Source organism: Musa acuminata, chromosome BXJ1-1 (assembly GCF_036884655.1).
Source record: "Musa acuminata AAA Group cultivar baxijiao chromosome BXJ1-1, Cavendish_Baxijiao_AAA, whole genome shotgun sequence".
Classification (NCBI taxonomy): domain Eukaryota; kingdom Viridiplantae; phylum Streptophyta; class Magnoliopsida; order Zingiberales; family Musaceae; genus Musa; species Musa acuminata.
In genome coordinates this window covers 286,119-312,601 of record NC_088327.1, presented here as the reverse complement: position 1 = coordinate 312,601, position 26,483 = coordinate 286,119, and the positions used below count along the sequence as shown (strand labels likewise).

Below are 26,483 nucleotides of genomic sequence, written 5' to 3'. Positions count from 1 at the left end.
AATGGATCCAGTACTACCGGACCTCATCACCGAAAGGAAGCAAGTCACGGGCGACACTCTATCGGCTTATTCAAACATTCAAATGTTGAATTGTGGAAGTCAGAGACGCCGTGCAAACGAAGAAAAGAAGAAAGCCAAGATTTTCTCGGCTCCGTCCGACAAGCTGACAACTTAGATTCTGGTACACCGACAAGTTGGATTGTGCAGACGAGTCCAATCTCTTGCTTCCAGCCCCTCGTGTCTGAATTCTCCTCCTCCTCGCTCCTAGTCCCGTAGATGCGATGAGCCAGCTGATCCACGTCTGCATGGCGTGCGTGTCAAGTCCCTCGAAAACAATTATCAAGATTTAATAGCCAATTACAGTATTTATCATTAGTTTCTTTTGGTGGTGGAATGGTGAAGAAGCTGGAATCGAGCTGGATCAAACATACGAAGTCGTCCTTGATGTACCGACGCATGCATGTTTAGATATCAGGCATACGTACGAATCCAAGTGTGGAGGATATATGAACGCTTGCTTCGAAATATTTCTCCACCAACTCCCGAGTATTGACATCCTACACCTTTGCTGTTCTCCTTGCTGTCACCGCGACCTACCACTGCACGTGTCCGTCCATGAACCAGTTGTCGGCACACCGGGCCAAGCCGCTGGCCTCGGCAGTCTCCTTCGCCCTCGCCTGCATCCATGGTGACCTACTGTTAGAACGAAGAGATCTGCTCCGTGCTCATGCGCATGCTTTCGTGTGAATCGAACTTGCAATTGACACAAAACCGGAGAATATGAACAGCAGCAGAACGGCGAGAAGTTGAGTCAAAGAGAGAAGATCTTGAGGAAGAGAGCACCGGCCGGCCGAAACCCACCCTCCCTTTTGTCAACCCCCATGCTGGCACCTTTTCAAACCTTGCAGAGTCCAGCAAATGGATCTCTTGGAGTCGGCGCCCGCTACGATTGCTATAAAGCTTCTTAGACTCGTCCCTTCCTGCCGAGCACAAACATCCATTCCTTCTGCCGAAGAAGTTTGTGGGCATGGCGATAATTATTAGTCCACGAGGATGCCGTGTGGCCATCATCGTCATCATGTTCTTCGTTGCACTCTCTTACCTGCATGTGGTACAAGGATCGAGGCCTATCCACGGGCAGGGCTTTGCTTCACCGTCCTTTCCGGCTCTGATGCTTGCAAAAGCCAAGTCAGGGCCGAGCGCCAAAGGTCCGGGGCACTGACTGATAGTTTAGTTCGATTAATATTGCTCCCATGCATGTAATTAGTCTGCTTTGGATCCATTAATGTTGTTTACCTTTGGAATTAAGATCGAGTTTGATTCTTTAACTCTGATCGACAACCATTGTTTTGTACTCATTATTTGTAACCATGCAAAGAAGGTTGGAGTTCGATCGATCGGCATCTGCTTATGAATGAATGAATGAATGAAAGAATGAAAGAATGAAAGAATGATGAAGAGCCTCATGAGAAAAAGACATAGCAGCAGTCGACGAAATCGTATCATCATAATATTTGGTCTTCAAAAGGCTTTTGAATGCTTCTTCAGTAAAAGAAGGAAAACCTTAATGTCCTGTAGAACTTTGGTAGTTTATCCTATATTTATTTTCCTAGTGTCATACACCCGAATCCAAAAAAATCCAAATCCAAACCCGTCCAAACCAACCCAACCCAACCCAACATATAGCCGTTACCTCCGCAAACATTCTCCTCTATTTATTTATGTATTTATTTATTACCATATATATTATAATCTTCCCGTAGTAAATCCGCCCGCCCGATTTCGAAGCGCTTTCCCCTCTCCAACGGCCATCACCTCTCTCTCTCTCGCTCGCTTGCTCTCTTTGTCTTCATTTCCTCTCTTCTATTCCGCCCCGACCGGTCTCTAAAGACCACGCATGCTTCTCATCGAATACTTAGCTCTCCTTCCTTTCTTCCCGTACCCACACTCATCATCGTTGACAATCCCATCGTCCGTCGTCAGTGGCTACGCCCACGAGAGGGACACCACCGAGACAGAGCGCTGCCGGCGACGACGAGGAGGTGAAAGCGAGGAACACAAGGCGGCGGCGGCGGCGTATGGTGTGCGATGCCAAGCGACGCCGCGTGAGGCTGTTGCAGCCCTCCGCGTCCGCCCTCCACCTCGACGCCGCTTCCCCCTTCGCAGACGGCAGCTTCTCCTATTTCCGCCTCCCCGCCGACCCACTTCTCCGCCTCTCCGTCCTCAAATTAGACGGCTCCTCCTTCGGTAGCCATTCCGTTCTAGTAAACCCCTTCTCCTCTGACGTGTTAGTTAATTTGGTTAACTTGCCTATCGATTCCCGGTCAGATGTGCAAGTCGCGAGGACCGCTCGCGTGCGGGAGCTCAAGGAAGCCGTCGAATGCCTCTTCAGTCGGCCTTCCAAAGATGCAACTACTTCTTGGTATGACCGATTGGCTTTGTTCCTCGCTTTCGCTATAAGACTTGGAATAAACATGTGCACACAAATGTTCTCTCTTTGTGATGAATGCCACAAGATTCCTCTCTACTCTCAAAGATTGTTCTTTTATGTTAATATATGCTGTGCCGGTTCACATTTAGGGCTATAATTTTATAGACGAGGGCTCCTCTCGATTTCCTTTTTCCTTGTATCGATGTTGTGCCTTTAACAGGTCTCACGTATGGGGTCATTTCTGCTTATGCTACAACGAACATAGATTAACGGATGATAAATCGTATCTACGGAACTTTGGGATCAGAGATGGAGATCAGGTCAGCAATATAAGCCTTGTAATTCAGTAATTTGATGCGGATGAGAAATTTTGCCTCATTCTAGACTTAAAACTTTGATTCAAGTCCTCTTCGATGCTTTTTTGGTTGATGATGCATTCTTGTACTGCTGGTTCAAAACCTAGATGCCGAATATATCTGATCATGTGATGTAACCTCGCGTGCATCACCTCCTTGCAATTGCATTCGTTTATAAGCACTGTTCATTCCATGCCCTGCTTCATTAATGTCGCCTTTGTAGATTGCGACATCACCCCTTGCCCTTGATATAATTTGATGTGGACTATTTGGATTCATGTAAGATCAAAGTTCCAGTTGACCAGTGACCTTAGAAATTTCTTGAGTAAGATTGTTGAGTATGACAGAAGTGATCTTGCATTCTTAAAAGATTATAAGAGAGTTGATGACCTTTTCTGTCCAGTTTGTATTTCTATTCTTGCGTATACATGAGGATGCCAGTGAAGCACAAAGGAGTTCTTTGATATAAATTGGTTGAAGAATATCCTGCAACTTAGGCCTATGGGAACTTGAACATCCTTTTTGGTCCTTATCACACATGTATATCTGCAATTGAAGGAAACAATGCTCCTACATTAAATGATTATACACATATGCAATGATAATTGTGATATATATGCTTCTCATAGTAATAGAATTATGATTTTGTCAACTATCAAGTTTTATAAGAAATTGAAGCCATATGTTTAGAGTGTACATGCGATGAATAAACTTAAAGGCAGTTTTGATGTGTTAGTTGGACTGCCATGAGTTACCACTAAATCAAAAAAAGTTTCTGGAAGGAGACTGTTATCCTGTTTCTTTTTACACATATTTTCCTATATGAAACATCTTGTTCTTTTATCTGTCGAGCGAGAAGTGTCATCGCATATCACTTTGTCTAATCTATCTTAATTAATGACATTTTGAACTATCTATGAAAATTTTGTATGATCGGTTATATCAGATGATTCTGAGGTGTCACACTTGTGCACTCGGACTTCATTGCAGATACAAGTTATTGGTGGCAACTAACATAGACCTACAAATGCTGGGCCAGTACTGGATGATTTGATGTCAACATGAATGTCTTTTGTTATATGAACAGTCTGCATTTAGTATCAGCTTGTTGTTTTATGGTCTTAAGCATCATGAAATTGTTTCCAGCCTCAGCTTGTTCTCTTTTCTATCCCATGATCCAAATATTGTAGTTGTGCCTGCTGCCTCTTCTAGCTCTCCTGATAATTTTATGCAATTTGCAGGCTTAGTTTTTTTTCTTTGACATGAGCAAATGTTCTTTTCTTCTTTCGATGCAGCTTCATTTTATTAGGCATCTTTCTTTCGACCACAGACCAGGCAAGGGAAGAAGACCGATAAATCATGGAACTGATATGGAGCAACATAGAACGTAAGGTCCTCACTATTCTTTTCCATGTTCATTAAGATTGTTGGCTGTACAAACCTTAATGTATACCTTCATTTGTTAGGAAGTATCCAGAGATGGATATAGTGAGTCATTGGATGGAACTCTTTGCTGAATCTTAAAATTCCATTTCTTTTCTTTTTCCAAAGTTCATTTACAGGGTCAAAAGTTCATGATGAAGTTGAGGAGAACGACAAGGATAGGGATCATAACGGAGTTGGTTCTACTGAGTATGTGGATGAACAATATGCTCTTGACGATAATGATAACCGGATCAGATGTACAGAATTCAAGTTCGGTCATCTATTTCGTGGATGGTTTTCCTACTCCAGACTGAGGAGATTACAAAATCATGGTGCAGGTTCGTTCCAAACTTAGCAGAATCACCCAAAGTTGGATCGAAGTGACACTGGTAATTCAGCAAATGAAATCACTTCGAAGTAGTTTTTTGCTCTTTGGGTGTGCAAACAAGGATGCGAGCAGAGTTTTTGCAACTCTAGAGATTTGGTTTTCCTGAGCACAGTAATCTCAGATGATTTATTAGTGCAAATGATTCAATTTTGTTGCAACTTGTTTTGGATATAATAATGAAACATATCTTCTGATTGTCCCTATCAACTCTTTTGACAGTCCTAATTACCTGAAGGAGTGAATCAAAGAGATGAGACCGACTTGTACTTGTCTTGGCTCCTACAGCAAATTTTAATGCCCCAGAACAAGAATCAGATCACACTTTCTATCACAATTGGAGGATGATCCACATCCATTGTTCCTTTTCACAATGTTAAGATAAATGTTCAGGAACAGTCATCACATCAAACATGATTACATGGCTTAATGGAGATAGTCGAAAACTCATTAGAAGTTCCTGCAAGTGACAAAATGAATAACATAAACATAACAATATGGAAGACAAGAACAGAAGGAAAAGAAATATTCTTCAGCATGTTCTAAATAATATAGCCAGACATGAGGAATCTACATCATTCTGTTAGGAGTTTCACATCCATGGTTGAAGATGATAGAAGAAATTTATTAAGGTGGAATAAGATGCATACTACTGTAATGCAAGAGCCTCTCTAGAGAACAGGATGGCAGGAGAATACCAGCTGCCCCGACCAGTAAACTGCAACTACGAGTTCAACGACATGAGGACATTTCCAGCAAAAAGACAGGGAAGAACTCATGCTTTGATTGATGGTGAAAAATGGAGACAGTCAATTTAGGGTTTCATTAACATGATCACAGATGAATAGTACTGGAACAGCACTGTGACATACATTCATCGAAATGATAACATGTAGCGTAGCCTAATCGATGCCCTACATAGATGGTCTCTAAATATGTATGATCAAGAGGAGCAAGCTTGATTCACAATGGAAGTTGCATCATAAAGGTAACTTTCTTGTCTTTTATCACCTAAATATGTAAAACTCTCACCCTATGAGACATAAAATGCCAGCCTCCATGAAACCTCATACGTACATCTATCTCCTTCGATGCTCTCATGGATGGGTTTCGTCAACGGGCTGTTTGCTTCACGAGCAATTCTTCTCATATGCGTTCTTGTAGGAGTTATGTCAGATGCAGCTTTCCCTCCTTGTCCTCGAGAAACCAAGCGAAAAGGAAGGAGCGTCGAGATCCAGAAAATAGAAACAAAATATTGGTGAGGTCAAACGAATTTGATCTTCTGATAGCCACCCAAGTACAAGAATGAAACAAGATGATATGGAGATAGTTGCTAGTACGTACATCAAAGGTTTCATCTCAATGCTATTGCCGGAAAAGAAACGAAAGGCTACCTTCTGTCAGACCAAAACCTCAGGAGAAGTCTAACCTGCAATAGCTAATTAATATAGGAAACGCAGACGAATTCTTGTTCGTTCGTCACACGCAACAATGGACTGAGAAATGGATCGATGCATCATTGCAGTTGAAAACCATGTGATCGCAGAGATGAAAAAGAAAAGATCGCTAGTAGGAACAAAGAAGACGAAGTGATATTGGCGCGGCTCAATCCGAGAAGGGCTTACGGTCGTTTCGTAAGCCGATCATCGGATTGAACCTCACCAATATCGCTTCCTCCATCTATTAAGGTCGAATACCTGTGAGCCGGCCTCATGAAATCCGATAACCTCGTCGGTGGTGGGCATTTATACCTTGTTCTCGGAGAACCAACCACATGAAGGATGTGGAAGCACCTATGATCGATGCTTTCTGAGGATGGCCAATGGGTTTTCTAGCTTCCCCTTCATGGATATGAGCAGTCAAATATATTGGCCGGGTTACATTAGGTCACCAACCAACGAGGAGACAGGACATGAGATACAAGTGGGTGTGAATATATACAAGGAGGAGACTCGGATGGGTCGGAGGAAGGGGAAGGGCGTGAAGCAATTAATGGAGGAAGGCATGGGAAGAGGAAGGTGAGGGGAATGATGGAACGAGCAGTGCCACCATGAGGAGTGGTGACAAGCATGCTTGGTCTGTTCTACTCCAAACCAAACCAAACAGATCCCACCCTATATATCATTGTATTCTTGTACAGAGCTATAAACTTGCGCATGCCCACTGGGACGACACCAAACTACTCCTTTTCTTTCACGTACTCCATTTGGTCGACGCTCCTCCCGAGGTAGAAGAAGCGGAGGAGTCGAGAGAAAGAGGAAGAAGAATCTTGATGGTGTGACATTTAGTGGACTTGGGGAGCAGGAGCGCAGAATGTGTGTGCCGGGAAAGAAGGTCGAGAAAGCAGGTACAAGGAGGAGGAGTAGATTTCTCTCTCCTCTATCTCCCACTCCGATCCGATCCGATGCTTCGACCTTTGAACCACGAGCGGCGACAACGGCGTTAAAATGGTTCTGCCATGACACCATCGCCGGGGACAGCCCATCTTCGGGCTGCTTCTTTTCTCTTTGGACACAGAATCGCCCTGGAACAAGTTCGAGGTCCCACCGAAACCAGATCCACCATACATAGATCACATTCCCTCTCTCTCTCTCTCTCTCTCTCTCTCTCTCTCTCTTCTCTAACATGGTGTAAGGTTAAGGTGGTGGACAAAGAAACATCCATGTTTTGCGCTCACCAACATAAAGACTGTTTCGCGGATTTCCCCGTCTCCTGCACATGACCCTTAAAGGGCTCATGCTTCCTCGTTATCTGCAATGTCGATTATTATAACACAAGAGTGTCATCTGCATGCTAAAAGTGCAGTATGCATCTTATCATGTATACTGAAAACGTCAAGAGAAGCTCAAACTTGGAGCTCAGGTTGTATGCATGCAAGAATATTAGGCAAATAAGTACTGATCGGAAGGAGCGGTTAAAGTAGCTTCTCTGGAAGGAGCATTTGCATGCAGCTTGCACCTTTTCTCCATCCTCATGATCGATTCTTGGACTGTCGCCTTTCATGGTGTTCTTTGTACCGCTGACACTGAATCTTCTTCTTTAAGGAGGTGCCATCCACCCATGGCTTTCTCTAGCTTAATATATAGGTGAGCAATTATGATGAATCACAACACCTTTTGTAAAGAGGACCACTTGGATCGATATCAAGTTCGAGCCAGAGCGTGTTAGGGGAATTAAGGGAGGGGAGAGGGGTCCCTTTGCTTTCCTCCTCTTCCCCCCATCCCTCTCCTCCTCGCTCTGCCTCTGGTGGACCGCCTCGGCGTGAAACGGAGAGAGATCGGGAACGAAAGGTCTCTCGAGTCCCATGTTTCGATCATGCTGTGCATGTCAGCTACTCCTTCCTCCTTTGTCCGCTTGTGGAGACAAAAAGGAAGACATCTCCATGTACGAACGACGGAGAGCTTCCACAAACGTTGTTGAAATGTTAATATTTATCCAAATATAATGGGATTATTTTGAATATTTATAATAAAATATCAAATATTATTTCATATTTGAAATATATATATACATCATCGATCCCTTGTATTTTAAGCCAATGCGAATTTATAAATATGGTTCAAAGTTTTGTATTGGTCGATGGTAAAAAAAAAAAATTCATATGATTAAATTCTATGTAATTTAATTTACTCTAATAAGAATAATATATATATATATATATATATATATATATATATATATATATTCATCCTATTAATCGAATATTAGTTTTATACATGAATTGATTAGTGTCTGATTGCATAAGTAATCGCATGATGTAATATATATATATATATATATATATATATATATATATATATATATATTATTTTTTAAATAAAAATAAAAAAAGGCCCATTTCCACCTCGGAAGATTAAAATTGGGTAAAAATGGAGTTTTATGGTATAAGTACATAAATAATGAACCTCCGCCCCCTCCTCTTGCGCCCTCTCGCCGTCGCCGCCGTCACCATAACCGCCGTCACCTTCTTTGTAGCCTTCCTCCACCGCCAGAGCCCTGCTTCTTCCCCGCTGCCGTTATCGGATCCGATGGCGGCCCGTAGCTTCGTCCTCTGGCTGCACGGGTTGGGCGACTCCGGCCCCGCCAACGAGCCCATCCGCACCTTCTTCTCCTCCCCCGAGTTCAGGCTCACCAAATGGTCTTTCCCCTCCGCCCCTCAGTCTCCGGTCTCCTGCAACTGTACATCTCCTCCCTTCTCGGTTTCGTCTTCTCTTGATATCCATTTGTTCTGATTCATCAGATCAAGTCATGGAAGATGAGATGAATAGATTAATCTTGCATTCGATTATTCCTCTAATTTCTTCTTAGTTTTGGATGGGTTCGATTGCTTTATGATTTACACCATACGCCTACGGGTTTGCTGTGTGTTGGATCCAAGAAAATGGCATCTCTTTTTCTTTCTTAAGTAAAAAAACAGAAGAAAAAATAAGATTTCTTTCCATTCTAAGTCGATCTACGTAGTTGGCTACTCCGATCCCATTCCATCACTTTTGAGAGCGGTATCACTAGTCGAGGGTATCACCTGTGGGATGGTGTGGGAAAATTAGGGCGCTCTCGCGTCTAGGGTTTATGCTGTTGGAGGTACCCTTCTTATTTGATCCGTCGGGAGGTTTATCAAAAGGATGATTTTCTTCTTTTTTTTTATTTGGGTGATACTGGACGAATAAGCATTCATCTAAAATCTGGCTGTGAAATCCAACACATTCAAAAAGTGGAACATATTGCCGCATCTTGGAATATAGTCTCTGCTTCATCTGGGTCTGCACTGTATGATGCTTGCTTTCTTTCTTTGCAGATGGTGCTGTGATGCCTTCCTGGTTTGACATTTATGAGATACCTGTGACTGCTGTAAGTTACAACTAATTTTTCGTCAGATGCTAGTGTTCACAATGGATGCAATTTTTTGGTCTAGGCTAGATTCTCTTGAATAGTGACCAAAATTCCTGCAAATTAAAAAAAAAAATGTAACTGCAAGATTGCACTTGTTAACATTGAACATAGAAAATTGTAATTTCCAGATAAACTGACCTTATCGATCTTGGAAATATCCATTCACTTCAGGATCATTTGGTATTTTGGCAGTTTAGACGAATGTTTTTAGATATCATAAGTGCATCAGTCTTGAGAATCATCTAAGCATAGTTACAAAAACTATGATTTTATCAGTTATGGAGTAGGAAGGAGTTACCTTGGTGCAACTGCATCTTAAATCAGCTAATCTTGACTCATTTATTGCCTGATAAGGATCACATGTACTAGTTGAAGTTAAAGAAACCATATGAGCTCCTTGATTAGTTGGAGTGACCATTTTGAATGCATCGCTATGCTAAAAAAATGTGACACTGACAATATTTTATTCTTATGCCAATGAGAAAGTACTACATCACAAGTCAGTAAAGATATAATCACTCCTTCCTTTACATTAGATGGCCAACTAATGCATTATTAGGGTTCTCTAGAAAACTACCAGAACAGCAACTTGGGAAGTATGAACTGGAAGAACTCAAAGCTGGATGAGGTGATTGATGAGTAATCTAAGCTGCTAGGTCATTCACCTATCTTAAATCTAATGACAGTTAATTTTTTTGGTATTCTCTCCTTTTTACCATGAACCTTTGAAATTCTTGTTCTGTTTTTATTGCTTTGAACTATATGTTGGTTTTAATGTGAAGCACTGGGGATTTTAACTTGTGATATCACATTGCTCTGGAATATATATTTTATACTTTGTGGTTCTTTGCTGATGAGAATTGGGTGTTTATGATAAATGCTTTCGTTTACAGTACAATTTGAATGACATGATAATACATATACACGCAAAGGAGGGGCTAAAAGAAAATAAATCGCTAAATGTCTTTGTTATTTAAATCATAGCTCAAATAACTTCCTTTCTCTTCCACTGGTGGGGTTCCTATGTTTTTCTAATTCCAATTTCTTAATTAAATGAAGGGTGATCCCTGGGTAGGGGCACACTGGATTTCAAATTGCCTCCAGAGGAAAAAAAGGGAAGGAATGAGCATTTATTTTTCTTCTCTTTTCAAAAAAATAAAAGAAGTATGTAGGACAAAAAAAAAAATTTAATTACTTCTTTCAATTGATACAAATTAGCGTTCTCTCTGTTCAAGTAACAAGATCCTATATTTCTGAAAAAAGAATTAATTTTAAAGCAACACAGGATCCCCATTTAAGGTGATCACCTTTGTGTATATATTCAGTTAGTTTTCTGCTTGCCCATATGGATGCTATTAGTTATTCCTAGTGATAATATGTTTCTATGCATTTGGTTGACACAAGCCCAACATCTTTCTCTTTCTAAAATTTTTCCATCTATCAATTGGATTACAAACCTTCCATTGCTTTCTATCTGCTGTCCTCCACATCTGGAGGTAAAATTATTAATTCTTGAGCTGTCCCTTTTCTTTTAGCTTAAATTGTCACAACTTTCTACGATAATTACTGTAGTGCATACTCTGAACTGCATTCTGATTTCACCAACTATCAGGAATCTCCGAAAGATGAAAATAGTGTCCTTAAAGCTGTTCAGACCGTGCATGCCATGATAGACAAGGAGATTGCTAATGGAATAAGCCCTGAAAACATATTTATATGTGGATTTAGCCAAGGAGGTATAGAGAATTTTGCTACTTATTGATCGGGTTGCGAGTACAAACTTTTCAAAGCATGGAAGCTGCTCACAGACTAATGATTGTTTGGTAGGTGCCTTGACATTAGCAAGTGTGTTGCTTTATCCGAGAACTCTAGGAGGCGGTGCAGTCTTCAGCGGATGGGTTCCTTTTAATTCATCAATAATAGCACGCATTTCTCCTGAAGCTAAAAAGGTAGTTAACTATTCAATTTCCACTTCACTAGCATGTTTAGAATAATTTCTCTCAGGTTTACTTCATTTGCTGATGTGACCATTATTACTACTTGTGTTGTAACAAACACCAAACTATGATAAGTATTGCTAAATAGATTCCAACTGTACCTATTTAATAATTGTGTCCATTTCTCAAGTTTGGACCAGCATATGTAAGTTTGCAAGATAGCATCAAATTATTACTATGAAATGATCAATTATATGTCACCAGTGGTGAGGTGCTAGGATCTAGAAATACTTACGGCAAGAGCCAACATCCTAACTGTGTTGACCCATCAAGGGCAACAATTTGACACATCTTAGGTCATAGATTCTATTTCGGTGTGCAGGATGGCATGGCCCTTGTGCCGATCCATGTTACCATATATAGCTTTGAGGGCATGCCATAAAACTGAAAATCTCAACTTTGAAATTGGGAACAAAGATGGTTATTATTACCAGAAAAGAAGTGCCGAGAGTTGGGGCTTTCTACAATGTGTTGTAACAATATGCCAACATTTATATTTCTGTTTAAATGAAAACATCTTATTTGAATTTACATTGTCATACTTGCAGTACTTTCTTTCTAAGGCTTTGAACCACTATGCCTAAAAGGATTGTTGTAAAAATATAATGTGACTATCAAGAAGACTGAGATGACAATTTCCATGTGCCCAGTCTAGATTGGTCTCCAGCTCATTACACTAAACCGAGCATGTGGGTGTAGACACTAGATACTTGGATACTGCTTTATATATATTTGTGCAACTATTAGTGCTGATGAGTATTTAAGTTGATAACTGTATTTAATCCAACTATTAGTTAATATGAACGGAAAAGGCGGCCTGTACTAAGTTTACTTCCGAAGATCATTTGTGTAATTTTCAACCATTATGAACTGTCCTAAGCTTAGTTACCTCGTTTAGTTACTCCAGTTTCATACGCAACAGTATGTGCCTGTCAATAATAAATAAAGGTCGTTAATGTCTGAAAATAGCTTCATAGCCTGATGCAAATTGGCGATTGATGAAATGGATGTACAAGTGGCATATTATAGGATGAGTTATAAAAATGGCATTCATGTCTCCATTTTAGTGGGGGCTGGTGCAAACTGAATTTGTGAATCAAAAGGTGGCATACTTAAAAAGACTATCCTGTTGTTCATTTAAGCTACTATTTTTACACTTTTTTTTTTTAATTTGGTAAATACTGATCCTTTATTCCATATATTTAAGTGTACTTATGTTGACCCTTTGCATGTAACATATGATCATCCGAGATCTTTGCAGACACCTATTCTGTGGTCTCATGGTTTGGCTGACCGAACCGTGCTATTTGAGGCGGGGCAAGCAGGACCTCCTTTTCTGGAACAAGCTGGTATGAGTTGTGAGTTTAAGGTAATTTCTGTTCTTTGCCTAGCTTTTTTGCTTCTGTCTGAACTTTATCCAACATTTTAGGTAATTTACACATAACCTACGTCAGTCAATTATCTTGTTGAGTTGTTGTAGGCTTATCCTAATGTCGGCCATTCAATCGCCAATGAAGAGTTGAGGTACCTTGAATCATGGATCAGGACACGCCTGAAGAGTTCATCGTGAAAATTACTGGTGTCTTTTGACGACGACCATGCTTGCCCATCAAAGAAGCAACTCTGCACCGCGCCCTTATCATTTACGTTCTGCAACTATTTATGGTTATCCATGGAGGAGTCACAAAAGCACCCTTCTTCTGTGACACTCGGTGAAATGGTTAACAGGCGAATTAATTCTCTGCAGAATGAAAAAGATATTGTTCTTCTTCACTACACCATATTCCATCAGAGAAGGAAAAAGACATCGTTCTAACTTTCTGAATCTTTGTTTGAATGACTTAAACGATTGTTGCATGTAACCTCCTTTCTTCTGTTGTGGTTTTGGCGACGTTGAGCCATTCGTGTTTTTGTGTTCCGAGGAAAGTTGGAAGAATAGTAGATGGGAGTGTTTAAAGAGCTGATAAACGCATCAGATAGTGTCAACCCTGCAATCGGACTTGGTAAACGAGAAAGCAGCTTGCATCTCAATCATCGAGTTTATGACCAATTCTCGACAGTTCTCCCCGTCCGTATCAATTGTTCATATGCGCATCAAAGCCAGAGAGATGTCAACCCAACTGGTTTGCCAGAGAGAGAGGGAGAGATGGATCTCCATCCATCTATGCTGTGTAAAATCTACTAGGGAAATAATGTAGTTTCAGCACAGTGGACCGCGAGCCTCCTTCTCCGTGTTAAAAGATGAGGAGCTTCCTCATGTGTTTCTGGATTGCAATCAACTAGCTCTCTCTCTATCTCTCTCTCTAGCGTAGGTCGGGTTGGATGAAGTGTCAAATGCAAACTCTTTCACCGGTCACTATTCTTTGACCCATTCCACAATCCACGGTACCGAATCACCGTAGTCAAAGAGTCTGCATTTTTTTATACCCTGACACGACCAAGTGGCTCTCCCTCTCCATCTCCATCTCCATCTCTCGACCAGTAGATCATTCTTGTCTTCCGTGCATCACCTGACTTCCTCTCCTCTTCTCCCACTCTCTCCCGTCGTTGCCTCTTTGGTGCCTATAACCAGCCTCCCGGCATCCCCCCACCTTTGATTCCCTTCTTCCACCGCAGCTCCCAAAAAGAACATGGTACAAACCAGTCAGTAGCCTGTTACTGTTGTATTGGATGCCTCAACAGCAACCTAAGAGCTAACAGTCCCTGTTCCCAACCACCCATCCTTCTTCCTCCATTCTCCCCCACCAAACCTCGAACTCAAAAGGAACCGTCTTTATTACCCCCCCTCGCTTGCCTTGGCATAGAGACTTTTGCCTTCTTTGCTGGTGGGGAGATGAAGAAGCTCAGCAACGGGAAAGGACGGAGGATCCACCCGACCCCACCGCCGGGAACGGCGCTGCGGGACCACCTGGCGGCGATCCCTGCGGCGTTGTTGGCCCTGGTGGCGGCGCTGACGGCCGAGGAGAAGGAGGTTCTGGCGTACTTGCTCTCAGGCGGCGGTGGCCATGAGAGGGGCAGCGAGCGGCGGCGGCGGCTACGGCCGCACCCCCCGGAGCTGGGCTGCGAGTGTTTCTGTTGCTACAAGAGCTTCTGGGCGCGGTGGGACGCGTCGCCGAACCGGCACGTCATCCACCGCATCATCGACGCCGTGGAGGAGAGCTTGGAGTCCAGGGAGCGCGAGCGCGGGGGTGGTGGCCGCCGCCGGAAGCGCAACGGCCGTCGTGGGAGGAAAATCGCCAACTCGGCAGCTGTGGCGGAGGAGGAGGACGATAGCTCGAGGGTGGACCCGAAGGGGTTCCTGGCGTCGGAGGGTGAGCACTCGGGGGATGATGATGATGGTAGCGTCGACGACGATGATAAAGAAGGGGACGTCGATGACGAGGAGGAGGAGGAAGAGGGCACGAATGGTGTCAGCAACCCCAACGGCAATGGAGGCAAGAGCTCCGTGAGGAGATTCATGAGTTTTATCGGGGCAAGAGTTTGGGGAGTTTGGAATTGAGCCAACGGGAAGATAGAGATGACAAAGAAAGGATTTTTGGACATTGGAAAGGTCAGTTCCGATCCTTTCTCAGTCTTCTTTCTTTGATTACTCTCTCGTTTCTTTCTCGTCAGGGTGAAAGCTCTTTCTCTCTCTCTCTCTCTCTCTCTCTCTCTCTCTGTTATTGTGTATCTTCATCTTTTTGTTGTAGTGATCAGCAATCAAACACCTTCTGCTTCACGTAAAGAAGGACAGTTTTTAAGAAGAAACAAGTCATAATAAGTTTCTGTTTCGACACCATCTGCTTCATTCATTAATATTTCGAGAAATTTTTTGATCGAATGTGAAGAGTTTAATAGATAAGATTTCAGTCTGTGATGCAGAGACACACAATGCAGCCTTATGATTGGGAATCATCGCTCCGTTCGTTGTACGATGGAGCAATTAGTAGTGTCTATGTCAATTCGATGCTTGGAGCTCTGCTCTCAGTTTTCTCCTGGCTTTACTCTGTTCTTGAAAGCCAAATGTTAGGCTGATCGAATCCTACTGTGTTACAAAGCTTTTTTATGCGAGCACTGTCGCGTAGTTGTTGCATTGCATATGGCTTGGCATCACAAAGAAGCAAATAGCCACCAACCTTTGCTCACCTCTTCTTTTTGGGCATATATTCTCTCGATCGTGGCCCTCTTTTCCTTTCTTTGTGATGCCCATTCCGGTCATCCAGTTGCTAAAAGGCGTAACAAAATCTCCTTCACAATCTCAAAGCTCCTTTTGTCCTTGCTACAAAGAACACACGCTCAGCATTGGGTGCTTTAACGTTCAGAGAGAGAGAGAGATAATGCCGTCTTCTACAGTGTGGAATTAATTACCATGCATTATTTTGAACATCATTGTGGCTCCTGCTGCTTCATTGACCAGTCCATACGAAGACTTTGAATCCAAACATTATCTTTGATGTATCTATCAGCTTTTATGGTGTTGAAATGATCAGTGGGTGCTGCTTGCTTCCATCGGTACTCACTGAACCAGAACTGGTTGGTCCTACGTGATGATAAGAGCTCATTGCCTTACCAATGGTTGACTCTCACTCAATCTTCTTCTTAGATTCTAAGGGGCGACTGTGGTGAAAGCAGCACATCAACCTGAAGAATTATTACAGTGGTGAAAGCACAACTCAAATATATGCTGCTGAATTGGAATGAGTCAATGGTCAATTTATCTAATGATATAAAACAAACCGTGCAAAGAAAAGATGCACATTACTCGTAGATAACTTTGACCGGCATATTTGAGTTCAATGGTCGATGGTCGATTCATAGATAACTTTGACCGGCATATTCGACTCTAAAAGTCACCGCAAAGAAGAAGAACATCAGATTCACATTAATCGTAGGACATCTCCCATTAAATCAGTTCAGAGTTCGATAGATGATCGAGGTGGTCGACTTAATCTCATGTATGAGTATGATTCTTCTCGTACATCTTATCACATAAATTCCTTATATATTTTCCCTCATCTTCTCTAAGATACGCTAGAAAGAATTCTGTCGTTATCTTTGAGCGTGCTCGATCTACATGAATGAGAAAAGTTGCAGTTCATCTGATTTCTGGATTGATTGCGGAATACTAGGAGCAAAAAGACAGCATTGCAGGATTACAATACCCATCGTTCATAGACGTCATACACTGAAGCAAGAGAGGAGGAGAGACGCATACTGCCGCTTCAACCTTGCGGTCAGGCCTGCACGGGTATGGATGAAGTGGTCGCAATGCAGCCCTTGAGGAGCTTGAAGAGGGAGTTCCCGATTCGCAGCTCCTGCTGCACCAGAACCGGGAGGCCTTCCTTGAGGCGTTCATCGTACTTCTCCAACACCGACACGATGTAGTTGAAATCCGGTCGCCTTGCCGGATTCGCCGACCAACAGCTCTTGATGAGATTATTGAGCACAGGCGAACAGGTCGTCGACAGCGGCGGTCGCAGACTCTGAAAAGGACGCAACGCAGCAGCGTACGTGAGCCTCTAAATCTCCGACTCCCAACCATAACATAAGCATCTTACCTTCTCCGAAGCGGCATATGCAGCCTGCACCGGTGTCATTCCTTGATACGGAACCAGAGCGGTGGTGAGCTCCCAGAGGACGATGCCGAAGCTGTACACGTCCACCTTCCTGGTGTATGGTTTCTCCTTGATCATCTCCGGGGCCATCCAGCGATAGGTTCCCATGTTCCCCTTGGATTCCCGGCACTGAGTTTCCAGGCAGGAGGTGCCGAAATCAGCAACCTTGACTCGCCTCTCGTCGTTGAGAAGCAAGTTTTGCGACTTGAGATCTCTGTGAATCACGCCCTGCGAATGCAGATACTGCATTCCCCGAGAGATGTCGAGGGCTAATTGGAGAATGGTTTCGGTCGACAGCGAATACGGCTCCTTCTTGTGCAGATACATCCGCAGAGTTCCTTGAGACATGTACTCTGTTATGATACAGTACACGGGAGGCTTCTTGCAGGCTGCTATGAACTACAAAGACAAGAGTGAGATGCGACGGGCTCAAACCACAGACCATGGACGATCCCCAACTCTAGCGGTACCCAAATCACAACTAGTGTCGCTTACCTAATCGAGCAATATGGATTGGGACTAACCTGCACTATGTTTGGATGATAAAGGCGGGAGAGGAAGGCGACTTCGGAATTGAACTGCTGCTCCAGCGTCGCTCGCTTCTCCTCGTCCTGCTCTGGAATCCTTACCATCTTCACGGCCACCGCCCGTTGCTTGTAGATCCCTCTGTATATCCTACTGTTGGATCCCGAAGCAAATTTGTTGCCGATGAAGAGCTGTGAAAGATCAGCCATCCATTCCTCTCTTTCCCCTCCCGCGTTGGCCTCGGAGCTCTCGGCATTCCCGGGTTCCAACAGCATCGACCACGATTCCAAGCTGTCCCACCTCTTCTTTTCCATGATATCCATTTCGGAGGGCAAGAGGTTCCTCTTGGGCCACCGAGAAGAAGAAGGAAAAGGAGAGGAGGGGGAGAAGAAAGGAGGAGAAGTGATCGAACCGGCCCTGCTCTTCTTGCCCAGCCTCAGGACCGGGAAGCAGAAGGCCATTTCGACCACCGGGCTCTCCCTAGCGGGTACTAGCTGAAAGAGGAGCTGAGGCTCAGGCAATGGAAGAATTGCCACTGCATCCTTGTGGGAAGATGGCAAAGGTGGTACGTAACGTTCATCATCGGATGTTTGCAAGACACGATCTTTGGTTGGAGAACATGTAGCCAAATCAAAGTAACTTAGAAATGACAGTTGGTAAGCTCAAGAACACATGGAACGGGGGAAGGTGATGAGTTCTAAAGATGTCTGAGGAGATGAGCATGAGTTCTGATTCTGACGATGTCTGAGACACAAAACCATAGAGAAAACTTAGTAGACAAGCCAAGCTCTGGAACGAACCAAGGCAATGATCTCGAGCCTCGAGTAGCGAGTCGCTACCGAGAGAAAGATGGCCTTTTCTTGAATCATCGGAGATTTGGATCTGCAAGAGGGAAGAAGAGAGGTTTGGCTTCCGAGAATTTAGACAGCGGTACGCTATCCAATCATGAAAAGGGTGCAGTTAGATGGGCAGTGGAGATTTGTATGTGCCGTGTCTCTGCTTTATCGTCTGTTCCTTGTGGACGCTGCAGCTTTGTGCATGATTCTGCGAGAGCCGGGAGGCGAAGAATGTAAAAGGCATCAAGGATGTCCCGTGATGTGGTGGTTCAAAAGTGCACCACCACCATCCATCCATCCATCCCTCTTCTTGGCTCTCTCTCTTTTACCTTCTTCTATCCGCCCTCGAGAACTTGTCTTTTCCCTGTGGCCTTCCAACTCATGGGAGAAGAAAGGGACTACCAGTACCTCCCTTAGCACCAGCCCACCTGATGGCTTCACACTACTGTTGTTTCCCTTCTCCTTCCTCTTGTTCCTGTCAGCTTCCTCGCCACCACAGGTTAATCCGAAGCTGCTCTCCGCACATCTTAGAACAAGACGCAGTCATCACGACACACCTGGGCCTAGGTTTCGAGGACGTGTCAACTCCCGTGCCAGTAACTCGAGCTGAAACCCGGAAAGTGCAAGCGTTCATTAATTCATGGATCATTTGCATTATTATCCCATCTGTAAAGTTCTCTGTTTTTTTTTGCCTTTCAAATCAAGATTATGGTTATAGCATTCTGAGGTAATGTGATAGAAAATAGTCACCTCCTTCGGATCACCATCATCCTTACGATCGATTTCATCAATGAAAAGAAATGACATCAATTCGAACCATTTTGGAACTCGCAAAGCAGTTAGAATCTCAACATTTTGTAGAAAATATTGCTAGTGTAAATAACTTTAAGCCGTGGCCTCGGGGCCGACGTGGCTTGGTTCGGGCTCGGATGATGGGGAATCTCCCTGGAACATTCCTCGGGACCGTTGAGGTGGCCGGTTGCGGTGTTCCGATCGGGACGGGGTAGCTATTCCCTCCGGAAGAGGACTCCTCGCCTGCGCGTTTAGTGGATGGCCTCCGCCTTCGCACCTGCACAATGGTCGAGTCGGGAAGCTAGGCCCGACCCCTCCGACGATCAAGTTAGTGGATGGTGAAGGGGGTTTCTTTAGCTAAGTTGTGTCTTCTTGTCTCCCTCCCATTTCCTCGAAGCGCGAGGGTTTTTATAGTGAGGATTATCGTTTCCTGATGTGCCTCCCCGTAGAGAGCAAGGTCGTACTTCTGGTTGCGTCTGACATCATCGGTGGCGTGACGTGAGGGATCGAGCTTGAGCAGGGTGTTAATGTGCCTTGGTCGGCGTTCCGGTCCGCGTTGATCAGGTGCTGACAGGTCAGCAGAGGCATGAGGCGTCATTTGGGACAACTAACGTCACCCGAGTCTTATCGCCATTATTACCCTCATCATATTCCCCCCCCGAAGGAAGCTATGCGTCGATTGCTGTAAAGGGGGGTCCGTTGCCAGGGGTGCGGGAATCGTGGAGTATAGTAATGAAAGAGGGTTGGACACACAGGGGTGACCCTGGGTAGTGCGTAGCCGAGGAGCACAACTCAATCGAGTAGGTCGGGCAGAGGTTGTGGTTTCGGGTGACACGCGGCTAAGGAGCACAACGCAGGCGGGCAGGCCGCGCAGGTATGGTCTCGGGCAATACGGAGCCGAGGAGCGTGGCGCAAGTGGGCAGGCCGCGCAGGCGTGATCTCGGGCAATACACAGCCGAAGAGCACGACGCAGGCGGGCTGGCTGCGCAAGCGTGGTCTCGAGCAACACACAGCCGAGGAGCATGGCACAAGCGTGGTCTTGGGTAATGCGTTATCGAGGAGCACGGCGCAGGTGGGCTGGTCGCGCAGGCGTGGTCTCGGGCAACACACAACCGAGGAGCACAACGTAGGCGGGCGGGCCGCGCAGGTGTGGTCTTGGGCAATACGGAGCCGAAGAGCACGACGTAGGCGTGGTCTCGGGCAACATGCGGCCGAGGAGCATGGCGCAAGCGGGCAGGCCGCGCAAGCGTGGTCTCGGGCAACACGCTGTCGAGGAGCATGGCGCAGGTGGGCAGGCCGCATAGGCGTGGTCTCGGGCAACATGCGGCCGAGGAGCACGGCGCTGGCGGGCAAGCCGCGCAGGCGTGGTCTCGGGCAACACGCAGCCAAGGAGCACGGCGCAGGCGGGCTGCGACCGAGGGGTATGGCTCAGGCGGGCAGGCCGCACAGGCGTGGTCTCGGGCAATATGCGGCCAAGGAGCATGGCTCGGGCGAGCTGCGGCTGAGGGGTATGGCTCAAGCGGGTAGGCCGCGCAAGCGTGGTCTCAGGCAACATGCGGCCAAGGAGCACGGCTCAGGCGGGCAAGCCGCGCAGGCGTGGTCTCGGGCAATATGCGGCCAAGGAGCACGGCTCAGGCGGGCAGGCCGCGCAGGCGTGGTCTCGGGCAACATGCGGCTGAGGAGCATGGCTCAGGCGGACTCGGGCAGACTACGACCGAGGGACACGGCTCAGGCGGGCAAACCACTCTTAGGTGGACTCGGGCAGTCTACGGTCGAGCCATGTAGATACAAAAAGAAGGTTAGGTTGGAGTTAACCGCGAGCTGGGAGGCGGTCAGGTAGATATTGAGCCTTCGCTCGGAAGAGACTGAGGCAGGGCCTAGATTCCTTTTACGATGACTACATCGGATAGCCACCGTGAGTGTTTGACTTCTTCTATGGAGCCCATTGCCAAAAGTCACTCCTTCGCCTCACGGCCTCCCAGGCCTCCGTTGGGATGTACTGGTTAGCCCGCTGGAGCATATATGGTATTGTGGTAGAGGGTCGCTCCACGAGGGACCAAAAGAATCTGAAAGGTCGTAGGACTGTCATAAACGCCTGCACTAACAGAGAGGGATGAGCGTCCGACAACCCCCGGATTTGTGTTGTAAAGCGATTCATAAAATGGGAGAGGGGCTCGTCCTCCCTTTGGTTGAGTTCGAGGAGCAGTGCAACATACGACTTTGGTCGGGCGTAGGCTAAGAAGTTAAGCTCGAAGTCTTCGACGAGCTGATCAAAGGAGATGATAGTCCCGATCTTCAAGCCGTTGTACCATGTGCGGGCCGGCCCTCTCAGGGTGGTGGGAAACGCCCTACACATCAAAGCATTAGAAGTTCCATACAGTGCCATCTAGGCACGGAAAGCGGCTACATGATCCGCTGGGTCGGTGGAGCCGTCGTAAGCGTCCAGGGAGGGGAGTCGAAAGTTCGGGGGAACCGTCTGATCTTGTATCTCGGGAGTGAATGAAGACCCTTGGTGTGCATCCTCCCTGAGCTCTCCCTTTGACCTACGAACCTCCTTCTCCACTTCGTCGAGCCGTTGACTAACAAAGCGTAGCTGGGCTCGCAGGGAGTTCGTTGAATCCAAAGATAATGCCTCGGGTTCCGGGCGGCCACTCGGGTTTTCGGCGGCCACTCGGGTTTTCCATCACTCGATCCCCGAGTGGGGCCGATCGGACCCAAGGCGAAGTAGGGAACTCCAGAAGTGGCATGTGGGCTCGAACGGGCGGCTCCTATTGCCGCAGTGGTTGGATCGCAGGCGGGTGCACCGGATGAGAAACGAGCGGGAAAATGGTTTGCACCATACCCGTCAGAGCTCGGACTTGATGAGCGAGGTCCTGAAAGGCCTCAGACGACATGGGCGACGGGTCGACAAAGGCGCCGTCGGGTGGCGATAAGCCCGAGTCGTCGAATATCCACTAATAGCGCTCTGAGGTCGTGGTGGGGTGTTCGTCATGAAGATCTCCATGCGAGGGATGTTCCCTCGGAGCTCCAATCGGGTGTGACCCCTTAGTTGCGGGTTCGTCTGAGTTGATCGGGTGATCCCTCGACATTCAGGCCCTTCTTCTAGCGCCAAAATATTAGTGTAAACAACTTTAAGCCGTGGCCTCGGGGCCGACGCAGCTTGGTTCGGGTCCAGATGATGGGGAATCTCCCTAGGACGTTCTTCGGGACTATTGAGGTAGCCGGTTGCGGTGTTCCGATCGGGACGGGGTCGCTATTCCCTCCGGAAGAGGACTCATCGCCTGCGCGTTTGTGGATGGCCTCTGCCTTCGCACCTGCACAAAGGTCGGGTCGGGGAGCTAGGCCTGACCCATCCGACGATCAAGTTAGTGGATGGTGAAGGAGGGTTTTTATAGTGAGGATTACCATTACCTGATGTGCCTGCCCGCAGGGAGCAGGGTCGTACTTCTGGTTGCGTCTGACATCGCCGGTGGTGTGGCATGAGGGATCGAGCTTGAGCAGGGTGTTAATGTGCTTTGGTCGGCATTCCGATTCGTGTTGACTAGGTGCTGGCAGGTCAGTAGAGGCGTGAAACATCATCTGGGACAACTGACGTCACCCGAGTCTTATCGCCATTATTACCCTCATCAAGACCATTGGTTTTGACTTAAATAACATACCCTATTTGGGAACTAATCAACAAAAATCACCTACTTCAACTGGGAACAATCCTCCTGTGATAGACAATTCTTGTGATAAGATCCGGAGATGGTTTTTGATCCTTGCTCTTCTTAACCTGCTTAGATGTGAATCTACCCCTACCTCTCAGGGCCATCCATCCATGTGCATGGGAGACCCTATTGTATAATTGCATTGATTTTAGTAAGAAGAAGAGAGTAAAGTTCCAACAAAGAGATTGCATTTGCATCATCTCGGTTGGACATTAATATAGTCCACAGGACTGCTCAACGCATTCAATCGATGGGTTTCCTTTTGTCTTTGTCTTCGTGGCCATTCCGACCAGAGGCAAACCACAAATCGGTCGAACAAACCTCACAAAAAAGGCCCACTCGATCAATTGCATTAAGAGCTCACCGCTAACACCCTTGACCCGAACGACTACAAGTAGCTAGCCATCCCCGTCCGTCTCTCGTCGGCAACACTCGAGCTCGAATACTTTTTGTGGTGGCGATCGATCGTTAGCAGAAGAAAGAAACCAAACCAATGGAAGGGAAGAAAGCCCAGTACGGTCTGAGGGTGATGTTGGTGGCTTTTGCGTTGCTGCTGGCGTGCAACACCATGGCCGAGGCAATCACCTGCAACGACGCCGTCTCGGCTCTCATCCCTTGCGGGTCGTACCTCATCGGACAGGGCGGGGCAGATCCCAGCCCACGGTGCTGCGAGAGCGCCCGGGCGCTGAACCGCATGGCCTCCACCGTCGCCTCGCGCCGCCAGTTGTGCGAGTGCCTCAAGCAGACCGGCCCCTCGTTCGGCGTCAAGCCGGAGCGGGTGCAGCACCTCCCTCCCTTCTGCAAGATCGATCTCAGCATGCCCGTCAGCCCCGACGTCGACTGCAGCCGGTACGTGATGTTGCAGCCATGCATAAACGTAGAATGTCGGAGTGCTCCAACAGCTGCTCCACTTCTCTTCCGTCATCTAACGACCTTCTTCTTCTTCTTCTTCTTCTTCTTCTGTTTGTGCCGTGCAGTGTTGCATGAGATGATGGAGAGAGACCTACACACTACCGCGTGGAAGGGGGCAGATGGTTTAAGTTGGCGTGCTACGAATAAATGATTTCATATGGCAAGAGATGGACTGTCGCCAGCTACTGGCATTTTCGTCTCTTACATTTGGCTTTGTGGTTTGTGATGTTCGATGAGTGCCAATGCTAATAATAAGTAAGCAGTAAGTAAATAATAGTTCATGGTGTTGATGACATGATGTGTGTTTATGTCCAAACAAACAAAACTTCACGCCCATCACAGATGGTGGACTATACTGTATAAACGAACTCAATCCTCCATGTTTGAGTTCCGGATTCGTTCAATCCTCCGTTAAAGGGACCACAGCACATTCCACAGTATATGCCGTCACTTCCGGATTCGTTCAATCCGTCCTCCTCTGCTCTCCATGCACCCTCTGCTGACCCTATTCTCCGTCGATACCTTCTCTAACTCGAAGCTACATCGATTATTTTGCTGTTTAGTTTTCTGCTAGTCGAGGTCGACATGACACTTACTTTCTCTTCTGTCAATCGACCCCTCTCTCTCTCTCTCTCTCTCTCTCTCTCTCCTTTTCTTGAAAGATGCCGAGACCACTGGAGAACAGCAACAAATGTTGGGCTGCAACCGAGGCAGATCATATCATTTGATGGGACAAAGCGGAATTTGATGCGATGAGCAACCCGATTGCATAAAGTCAAAGCCAATCCTACTCCACTTCATAATCAACAAGATGATGAACCTAACCAAGTATATAATGAGCACCTCGAGCCCCAGTGATCTTTCACAAACATCGAAGGGTGTGCAGCAACATTGATCACACCGGAGAGCTACATCTATCTACTTTACACTTTAATGGAAACTCGCAAAATTATTCTGCAAGCCCAGATGTTTTTAATTGGAGAGACAAGCGGTCATCGTCAAGAACGATCAAATGTAGGCGAGATCCACTTTCTTCTGCGCTGCTGCAACTGGTGGCCGAAGCAGTTGCCTCTCTTTTGTCTCTGCCTTTACTCACAGCACCAACAGTTCATCAGACTTGGTGGTCCTGCACGAAAGAAAGCATGTTATGGAGTGGCTTTGGGGAAACGCACTGCAGACGAGATTTTTCCTCCTCGTCCTTTTCAGCTGCCACTAGTTTGAAGGATTGAGTTCCAACAAAAGCTTGCCATTGCCGCCCGTTTTCCACCTAAAAGCAACCAATAATTGCAGTGCACCTTAAGGTGTCCACTGCAAATCGGTAGAAGGAATATATTCCACTTGTAAAATAGATATTTTTGTTATAATTTTACACAGAATTAGGAGTATTTTTTCTTGTCGTTTTCCATCTCCCAAAGTAAAACTCCCACCTTCATGCAATTATATTCTTTTCAGCAGATTATCCAAGTCCAAGCAGCACTTCCAACTTTACTTGTGCTGCAGCAGACATCCCCAGAGGCAATTGCAGCTTCCACTGCAACCATCCTGGAATTCTGCAGCGGCATATGCCCGCACAAAAGCAGGCATGAACAGTTGGCGGTACTCATTCCGGTGGTAAGGGAAGGAAGTACGATCGAGAAGCGTGACAAGTTTATTTGCTCGGATTATCCACATCCACAGTAGTACAGACTCTGAACCGAACCATCCCATCTCATTCTAATCTCTCCCAGATCGAACACCCATCAAACCGACACAGACGCTAAGATCGAACCGGGAAAACCAGAAGAAGAGCAACGTGCAAGCACCGTCGCGACCGCCCTCTTCCTCCGGCTCTTATTACAGTCACGAAATCTACGCTAGCGAGCGGCCTACTTTTTGGGCAGGGGAGGTGGAGGGATGACATCAGGTAAAGAACCAGGATAATTGGCACGGTTCTTGGAGCGAACCTTCTCGATGTACTTCTGGGCTCGTGCGTCGACGCCGCCGTCGCCTTCTGTGCCGGCCGGCTGCATCACGTACGTGATGGTGCGCGGCTTGGGCTCCGTCTGCCGCATGTCCACCGCCGGCTTTTTTGTCGGGGGCTGCGGCAGCACGGCGACGTCGTGGTTCCCGCGACCGGGCCCGAGAGTCAGGTTGGCCAGCGCGAGCGACGACATCCTCACGAAGTTCATGGCTATCACGGAGGAGTTCTCCAAGATGGTGTTCTTGGGCCTGCTGGCCATGGCTCCTGCTCTGGTTTGCGAGTGGGTTGAGGACACGGGAGATCGAGTGGCGGTGTGATATTTAAGGAGGCAATCGCCTTCTGCTGTTGTAAGTATGGAAGGAATAATGGGCGGAAGTCGACTGACATGGTTAATGCGTCATGTATTCTTTAGCTGTTAACGTAAGCTAAACGATGCAGGAAATGAAAAAGGCCCCACAGGAAGCAGCACCAAACCCCCCAAGGCTTCCTTCCACGCACAACAGGAGATCTACCGAGAGACGGCGACGAGAGATGACTCGGATGAGACAACTCCAGAAGAATCTGTAGACCCGGCCAGCCGGATGAGATTCTTGCTGCACGACACAAACCACTTCCGCCCCGAAAGCATACTCTCATCGACTAAAAGATTTGATTTTGCGATTAAATAAGA

General features: G+C 46.3%; 5 protein-coding genes across 8 annotated transcripts; 4 read left to right on the top strand and 1 right to left on the bottom strand.

Annotated features, from left to right (window-relative positions):
- The first annotated feature begins 1,796 nt into the window (after positions 1 to 1,796).
- LOC103982497 (uncharacterized) lies at positions 1,797 to 4,801 on the top strand. Its single transcript, XM_018827396.2, has 5 exons — positions 1,797 to 2,247; positions 2,329 to 2,422; positions 2,652 to 2,751; positions 4,083 to 4,174; positions 4,339 to 4,801. The coding sequence occupies exons 1-5, from the start codon at positions 2,079 to 2,081 to the stop codon at positions 4,565 to 4,567; spliced, it is 684 nt and encodes a 227-aa protein (XP_018682941.2). The 5' UTR covers positions 1,797 to 2,078; the 3' UTR covers positions 4,568 to 4,801.
- A 3,670-nt stretch (positions 4,802 to 8,471) lies between these two features.
- On the top strand, positions 8,472 to 13,358 carry LOC135668157 (probable carboxylesterase Os04g0669500). 2 transcript variants are annotated; one of them, XM_065178537.1, is made up of 6 exons: positions 8,472 to 8,776; positions 9,393 to 9,445; positions 11,100 to 11,223; positions 11,315 to 11,436; positions 12,746 to 12,853; positions 12,965 to 13,358. In XM_065178537.1, exons 1-6 carry the CDS (start codon positions 8,497 to 8,499, stop codon positions 13,052 to 13,054), a joined length of 777 nt encoding a protein of 258 aa, XP_065034609.1. In that variant the 5' UTR covers positions 8,472 to 8,496; the 3' UTR covers positions 13,055 to 13,358. The 2 variants fall into 2 exon arrangements, with proteins under 2 accessions (XP_065034609.1, XP_065034685.1); XM_065178613.1 differs by having other exon boundaries at positions 12,939 to 13,358.
- Positions 13,359 to 13,981: 623 nt separating this feature from the next.
- On the top strand, positions 13,982 to 15,529 carry LOC103981329 (uncharacterized). Of its 3 annotated transcripts, none has more exons than XM_065179941.1 (2): positions 13,982 to 15,034; positions 15,346 to 15,529. In XM_065179941.1, exon 1 carries the CDS (start codon positions 14,318 to 14,320, stop codon positions 14,981 to 14,983), a length of 666 nt encoding a protein of 221 aa, XP_065036013.1. In that variant the 5' UTR covers positions 13,982 to 14,317; the 3' UTR covers positions 14,984 to 15,034; positions 15,346 to 15,529. The 3 variants fall into 3 exon arrangements, with proteins under 3 accessions (XP_065036013.1, XP_065034919.1, XP_065035476.1); XM_065178847.1 differs by having other exon boundaries at positions 15,334 to 15,529; XM_065179404.1 differs by lacking the exon at positions 15,346 to 15,529 and adding an exon at positions 15,174 to 15,259.
- Positions 15,530 to 16,542: 1,013 nt separating this feature from the next.
- On the bottom strand, positions 16,543 to 18,075 carry LOC135666672 (serine/threonine/tyrosine-protein kinase HT1-like). Its single transcript, XM_065178396.1, has 3 exons — positions 17,603 to 18,075; positions 17,022 to 17,477; positions 16,543 to 16,946 (listed from the first exon to the last, which is right to left on the bottom strand). The coding sequence occupies exons 1-3, from the start codon at positions 18,062 to 18,064 to the stop codon at positions 16,698 to 16,700; spliced, it is 1,167 nt and encodes a 388-aa protein (XP_065034468.1). The 5' UTR covers positions 18,065 to 18,075; the 3' UTR covers positions 16,543 to 16,697.
- Positions 18,076 to 23,310: 5,235 nt separating this feature from the next.
- On the top strand, positions 23,311 to 24,148 carry LOC135679727 (non-specific lipid-transfer protein-like). Its single transcript, XM_065193713.1, has 2 exons — positions 23,311 to 23,790; positions 23,919 to 24,148. The coding sequence occupies exons 1-2, from the start codon at positions 23,435 to 23,437 to the stop codon at positions 23,926 to 23,928; spliced, it is 366 nt and encodes a 121-aa protein (XP_065049785.1). The 5' UTR covers positions 23,311 to 23,434; the 3' UTR covers positions 23,929 to 24,148.
- Positions 24,149 to 26,483: the final 2,335 nt, after the last annotated feature.

Coding starts and splice junctions, on each gene's coding strand:
- LOC103982497 (XM_018827396.2), top strand. CDS start 2,079: ATGGTGTGCGATGCCAAGCGACGCCGCGTGAGGCTGTTGCAGCCCTCC. Junction 2,248..2,328: donor ATTAGACGGCTCCTCCTTCG/GTAGCCATTCCG, acceptor ATTCCCGGTCAG/ATGTGCAAGTCGCGAGGACC. Junction 4,175..4,338: donor GATATGGAGCAACATAGAAC/GTAAGGTCCTCA, acceptor CTTTTTCCAAAG/TTCATTTACAGGGTCAAAAG.
- LOC135668157 (XM_065178537.1), top strand. CDS start 8,497: ATGAACCTCCGCCCCCTCCTCTTGCGCCCTCTCGCCGTCGCCGCCGTC. Junction 9,446..11,099: donor ATGAGATACCTGTGACTGCT/GTAAGTTACAAC, acceptor ACCAACTATCAG/GAATCTCCGAAAGATGAAAA. Junction 11,437..12,745: donor TTTCTCCTGAAGCTAAAAAG/GTAGTTAACTAT, acceptor AGATCTTTGCAG/ACACCTATTCTGTGGTCTCA.
- LOC103981329 (XM_065179941.1), top strand. CDS start 14,318: ATGAAGAAGCTCAGCAACGGGAAAGGACGGAGGATCCACCCGACCCCA.
- LOC135666672 (XM_065178396.1), bottom strand. CDS start 18,064: ATGGCCTTCTGCTTCCCGGTCCTGAGGCTGGGCAAGAAGAGCAGGGCC. Junction 17,478..17,602: donor ATCATCCAAACATAGTGCAG/GTTAGTCCCAAT, acceptor TTGTCTTTGTAG/TTCATAGCAGCCTGCAAGAA. Junction 16,947..17,021: donor CATATGCCGCTTCGGAGAAG/GTAAGATGCTTA, acceptor CGTCCTTTTCAG/AGTCTGCGACCGCCGCTGTC.
- LOC135679727 (XM_065193713.1), top strand. CDS start 23,435: ATGGAAGGGAAGAAAGCCCAGTACGGTCTGAGGGTGATGTTGGTGGCT.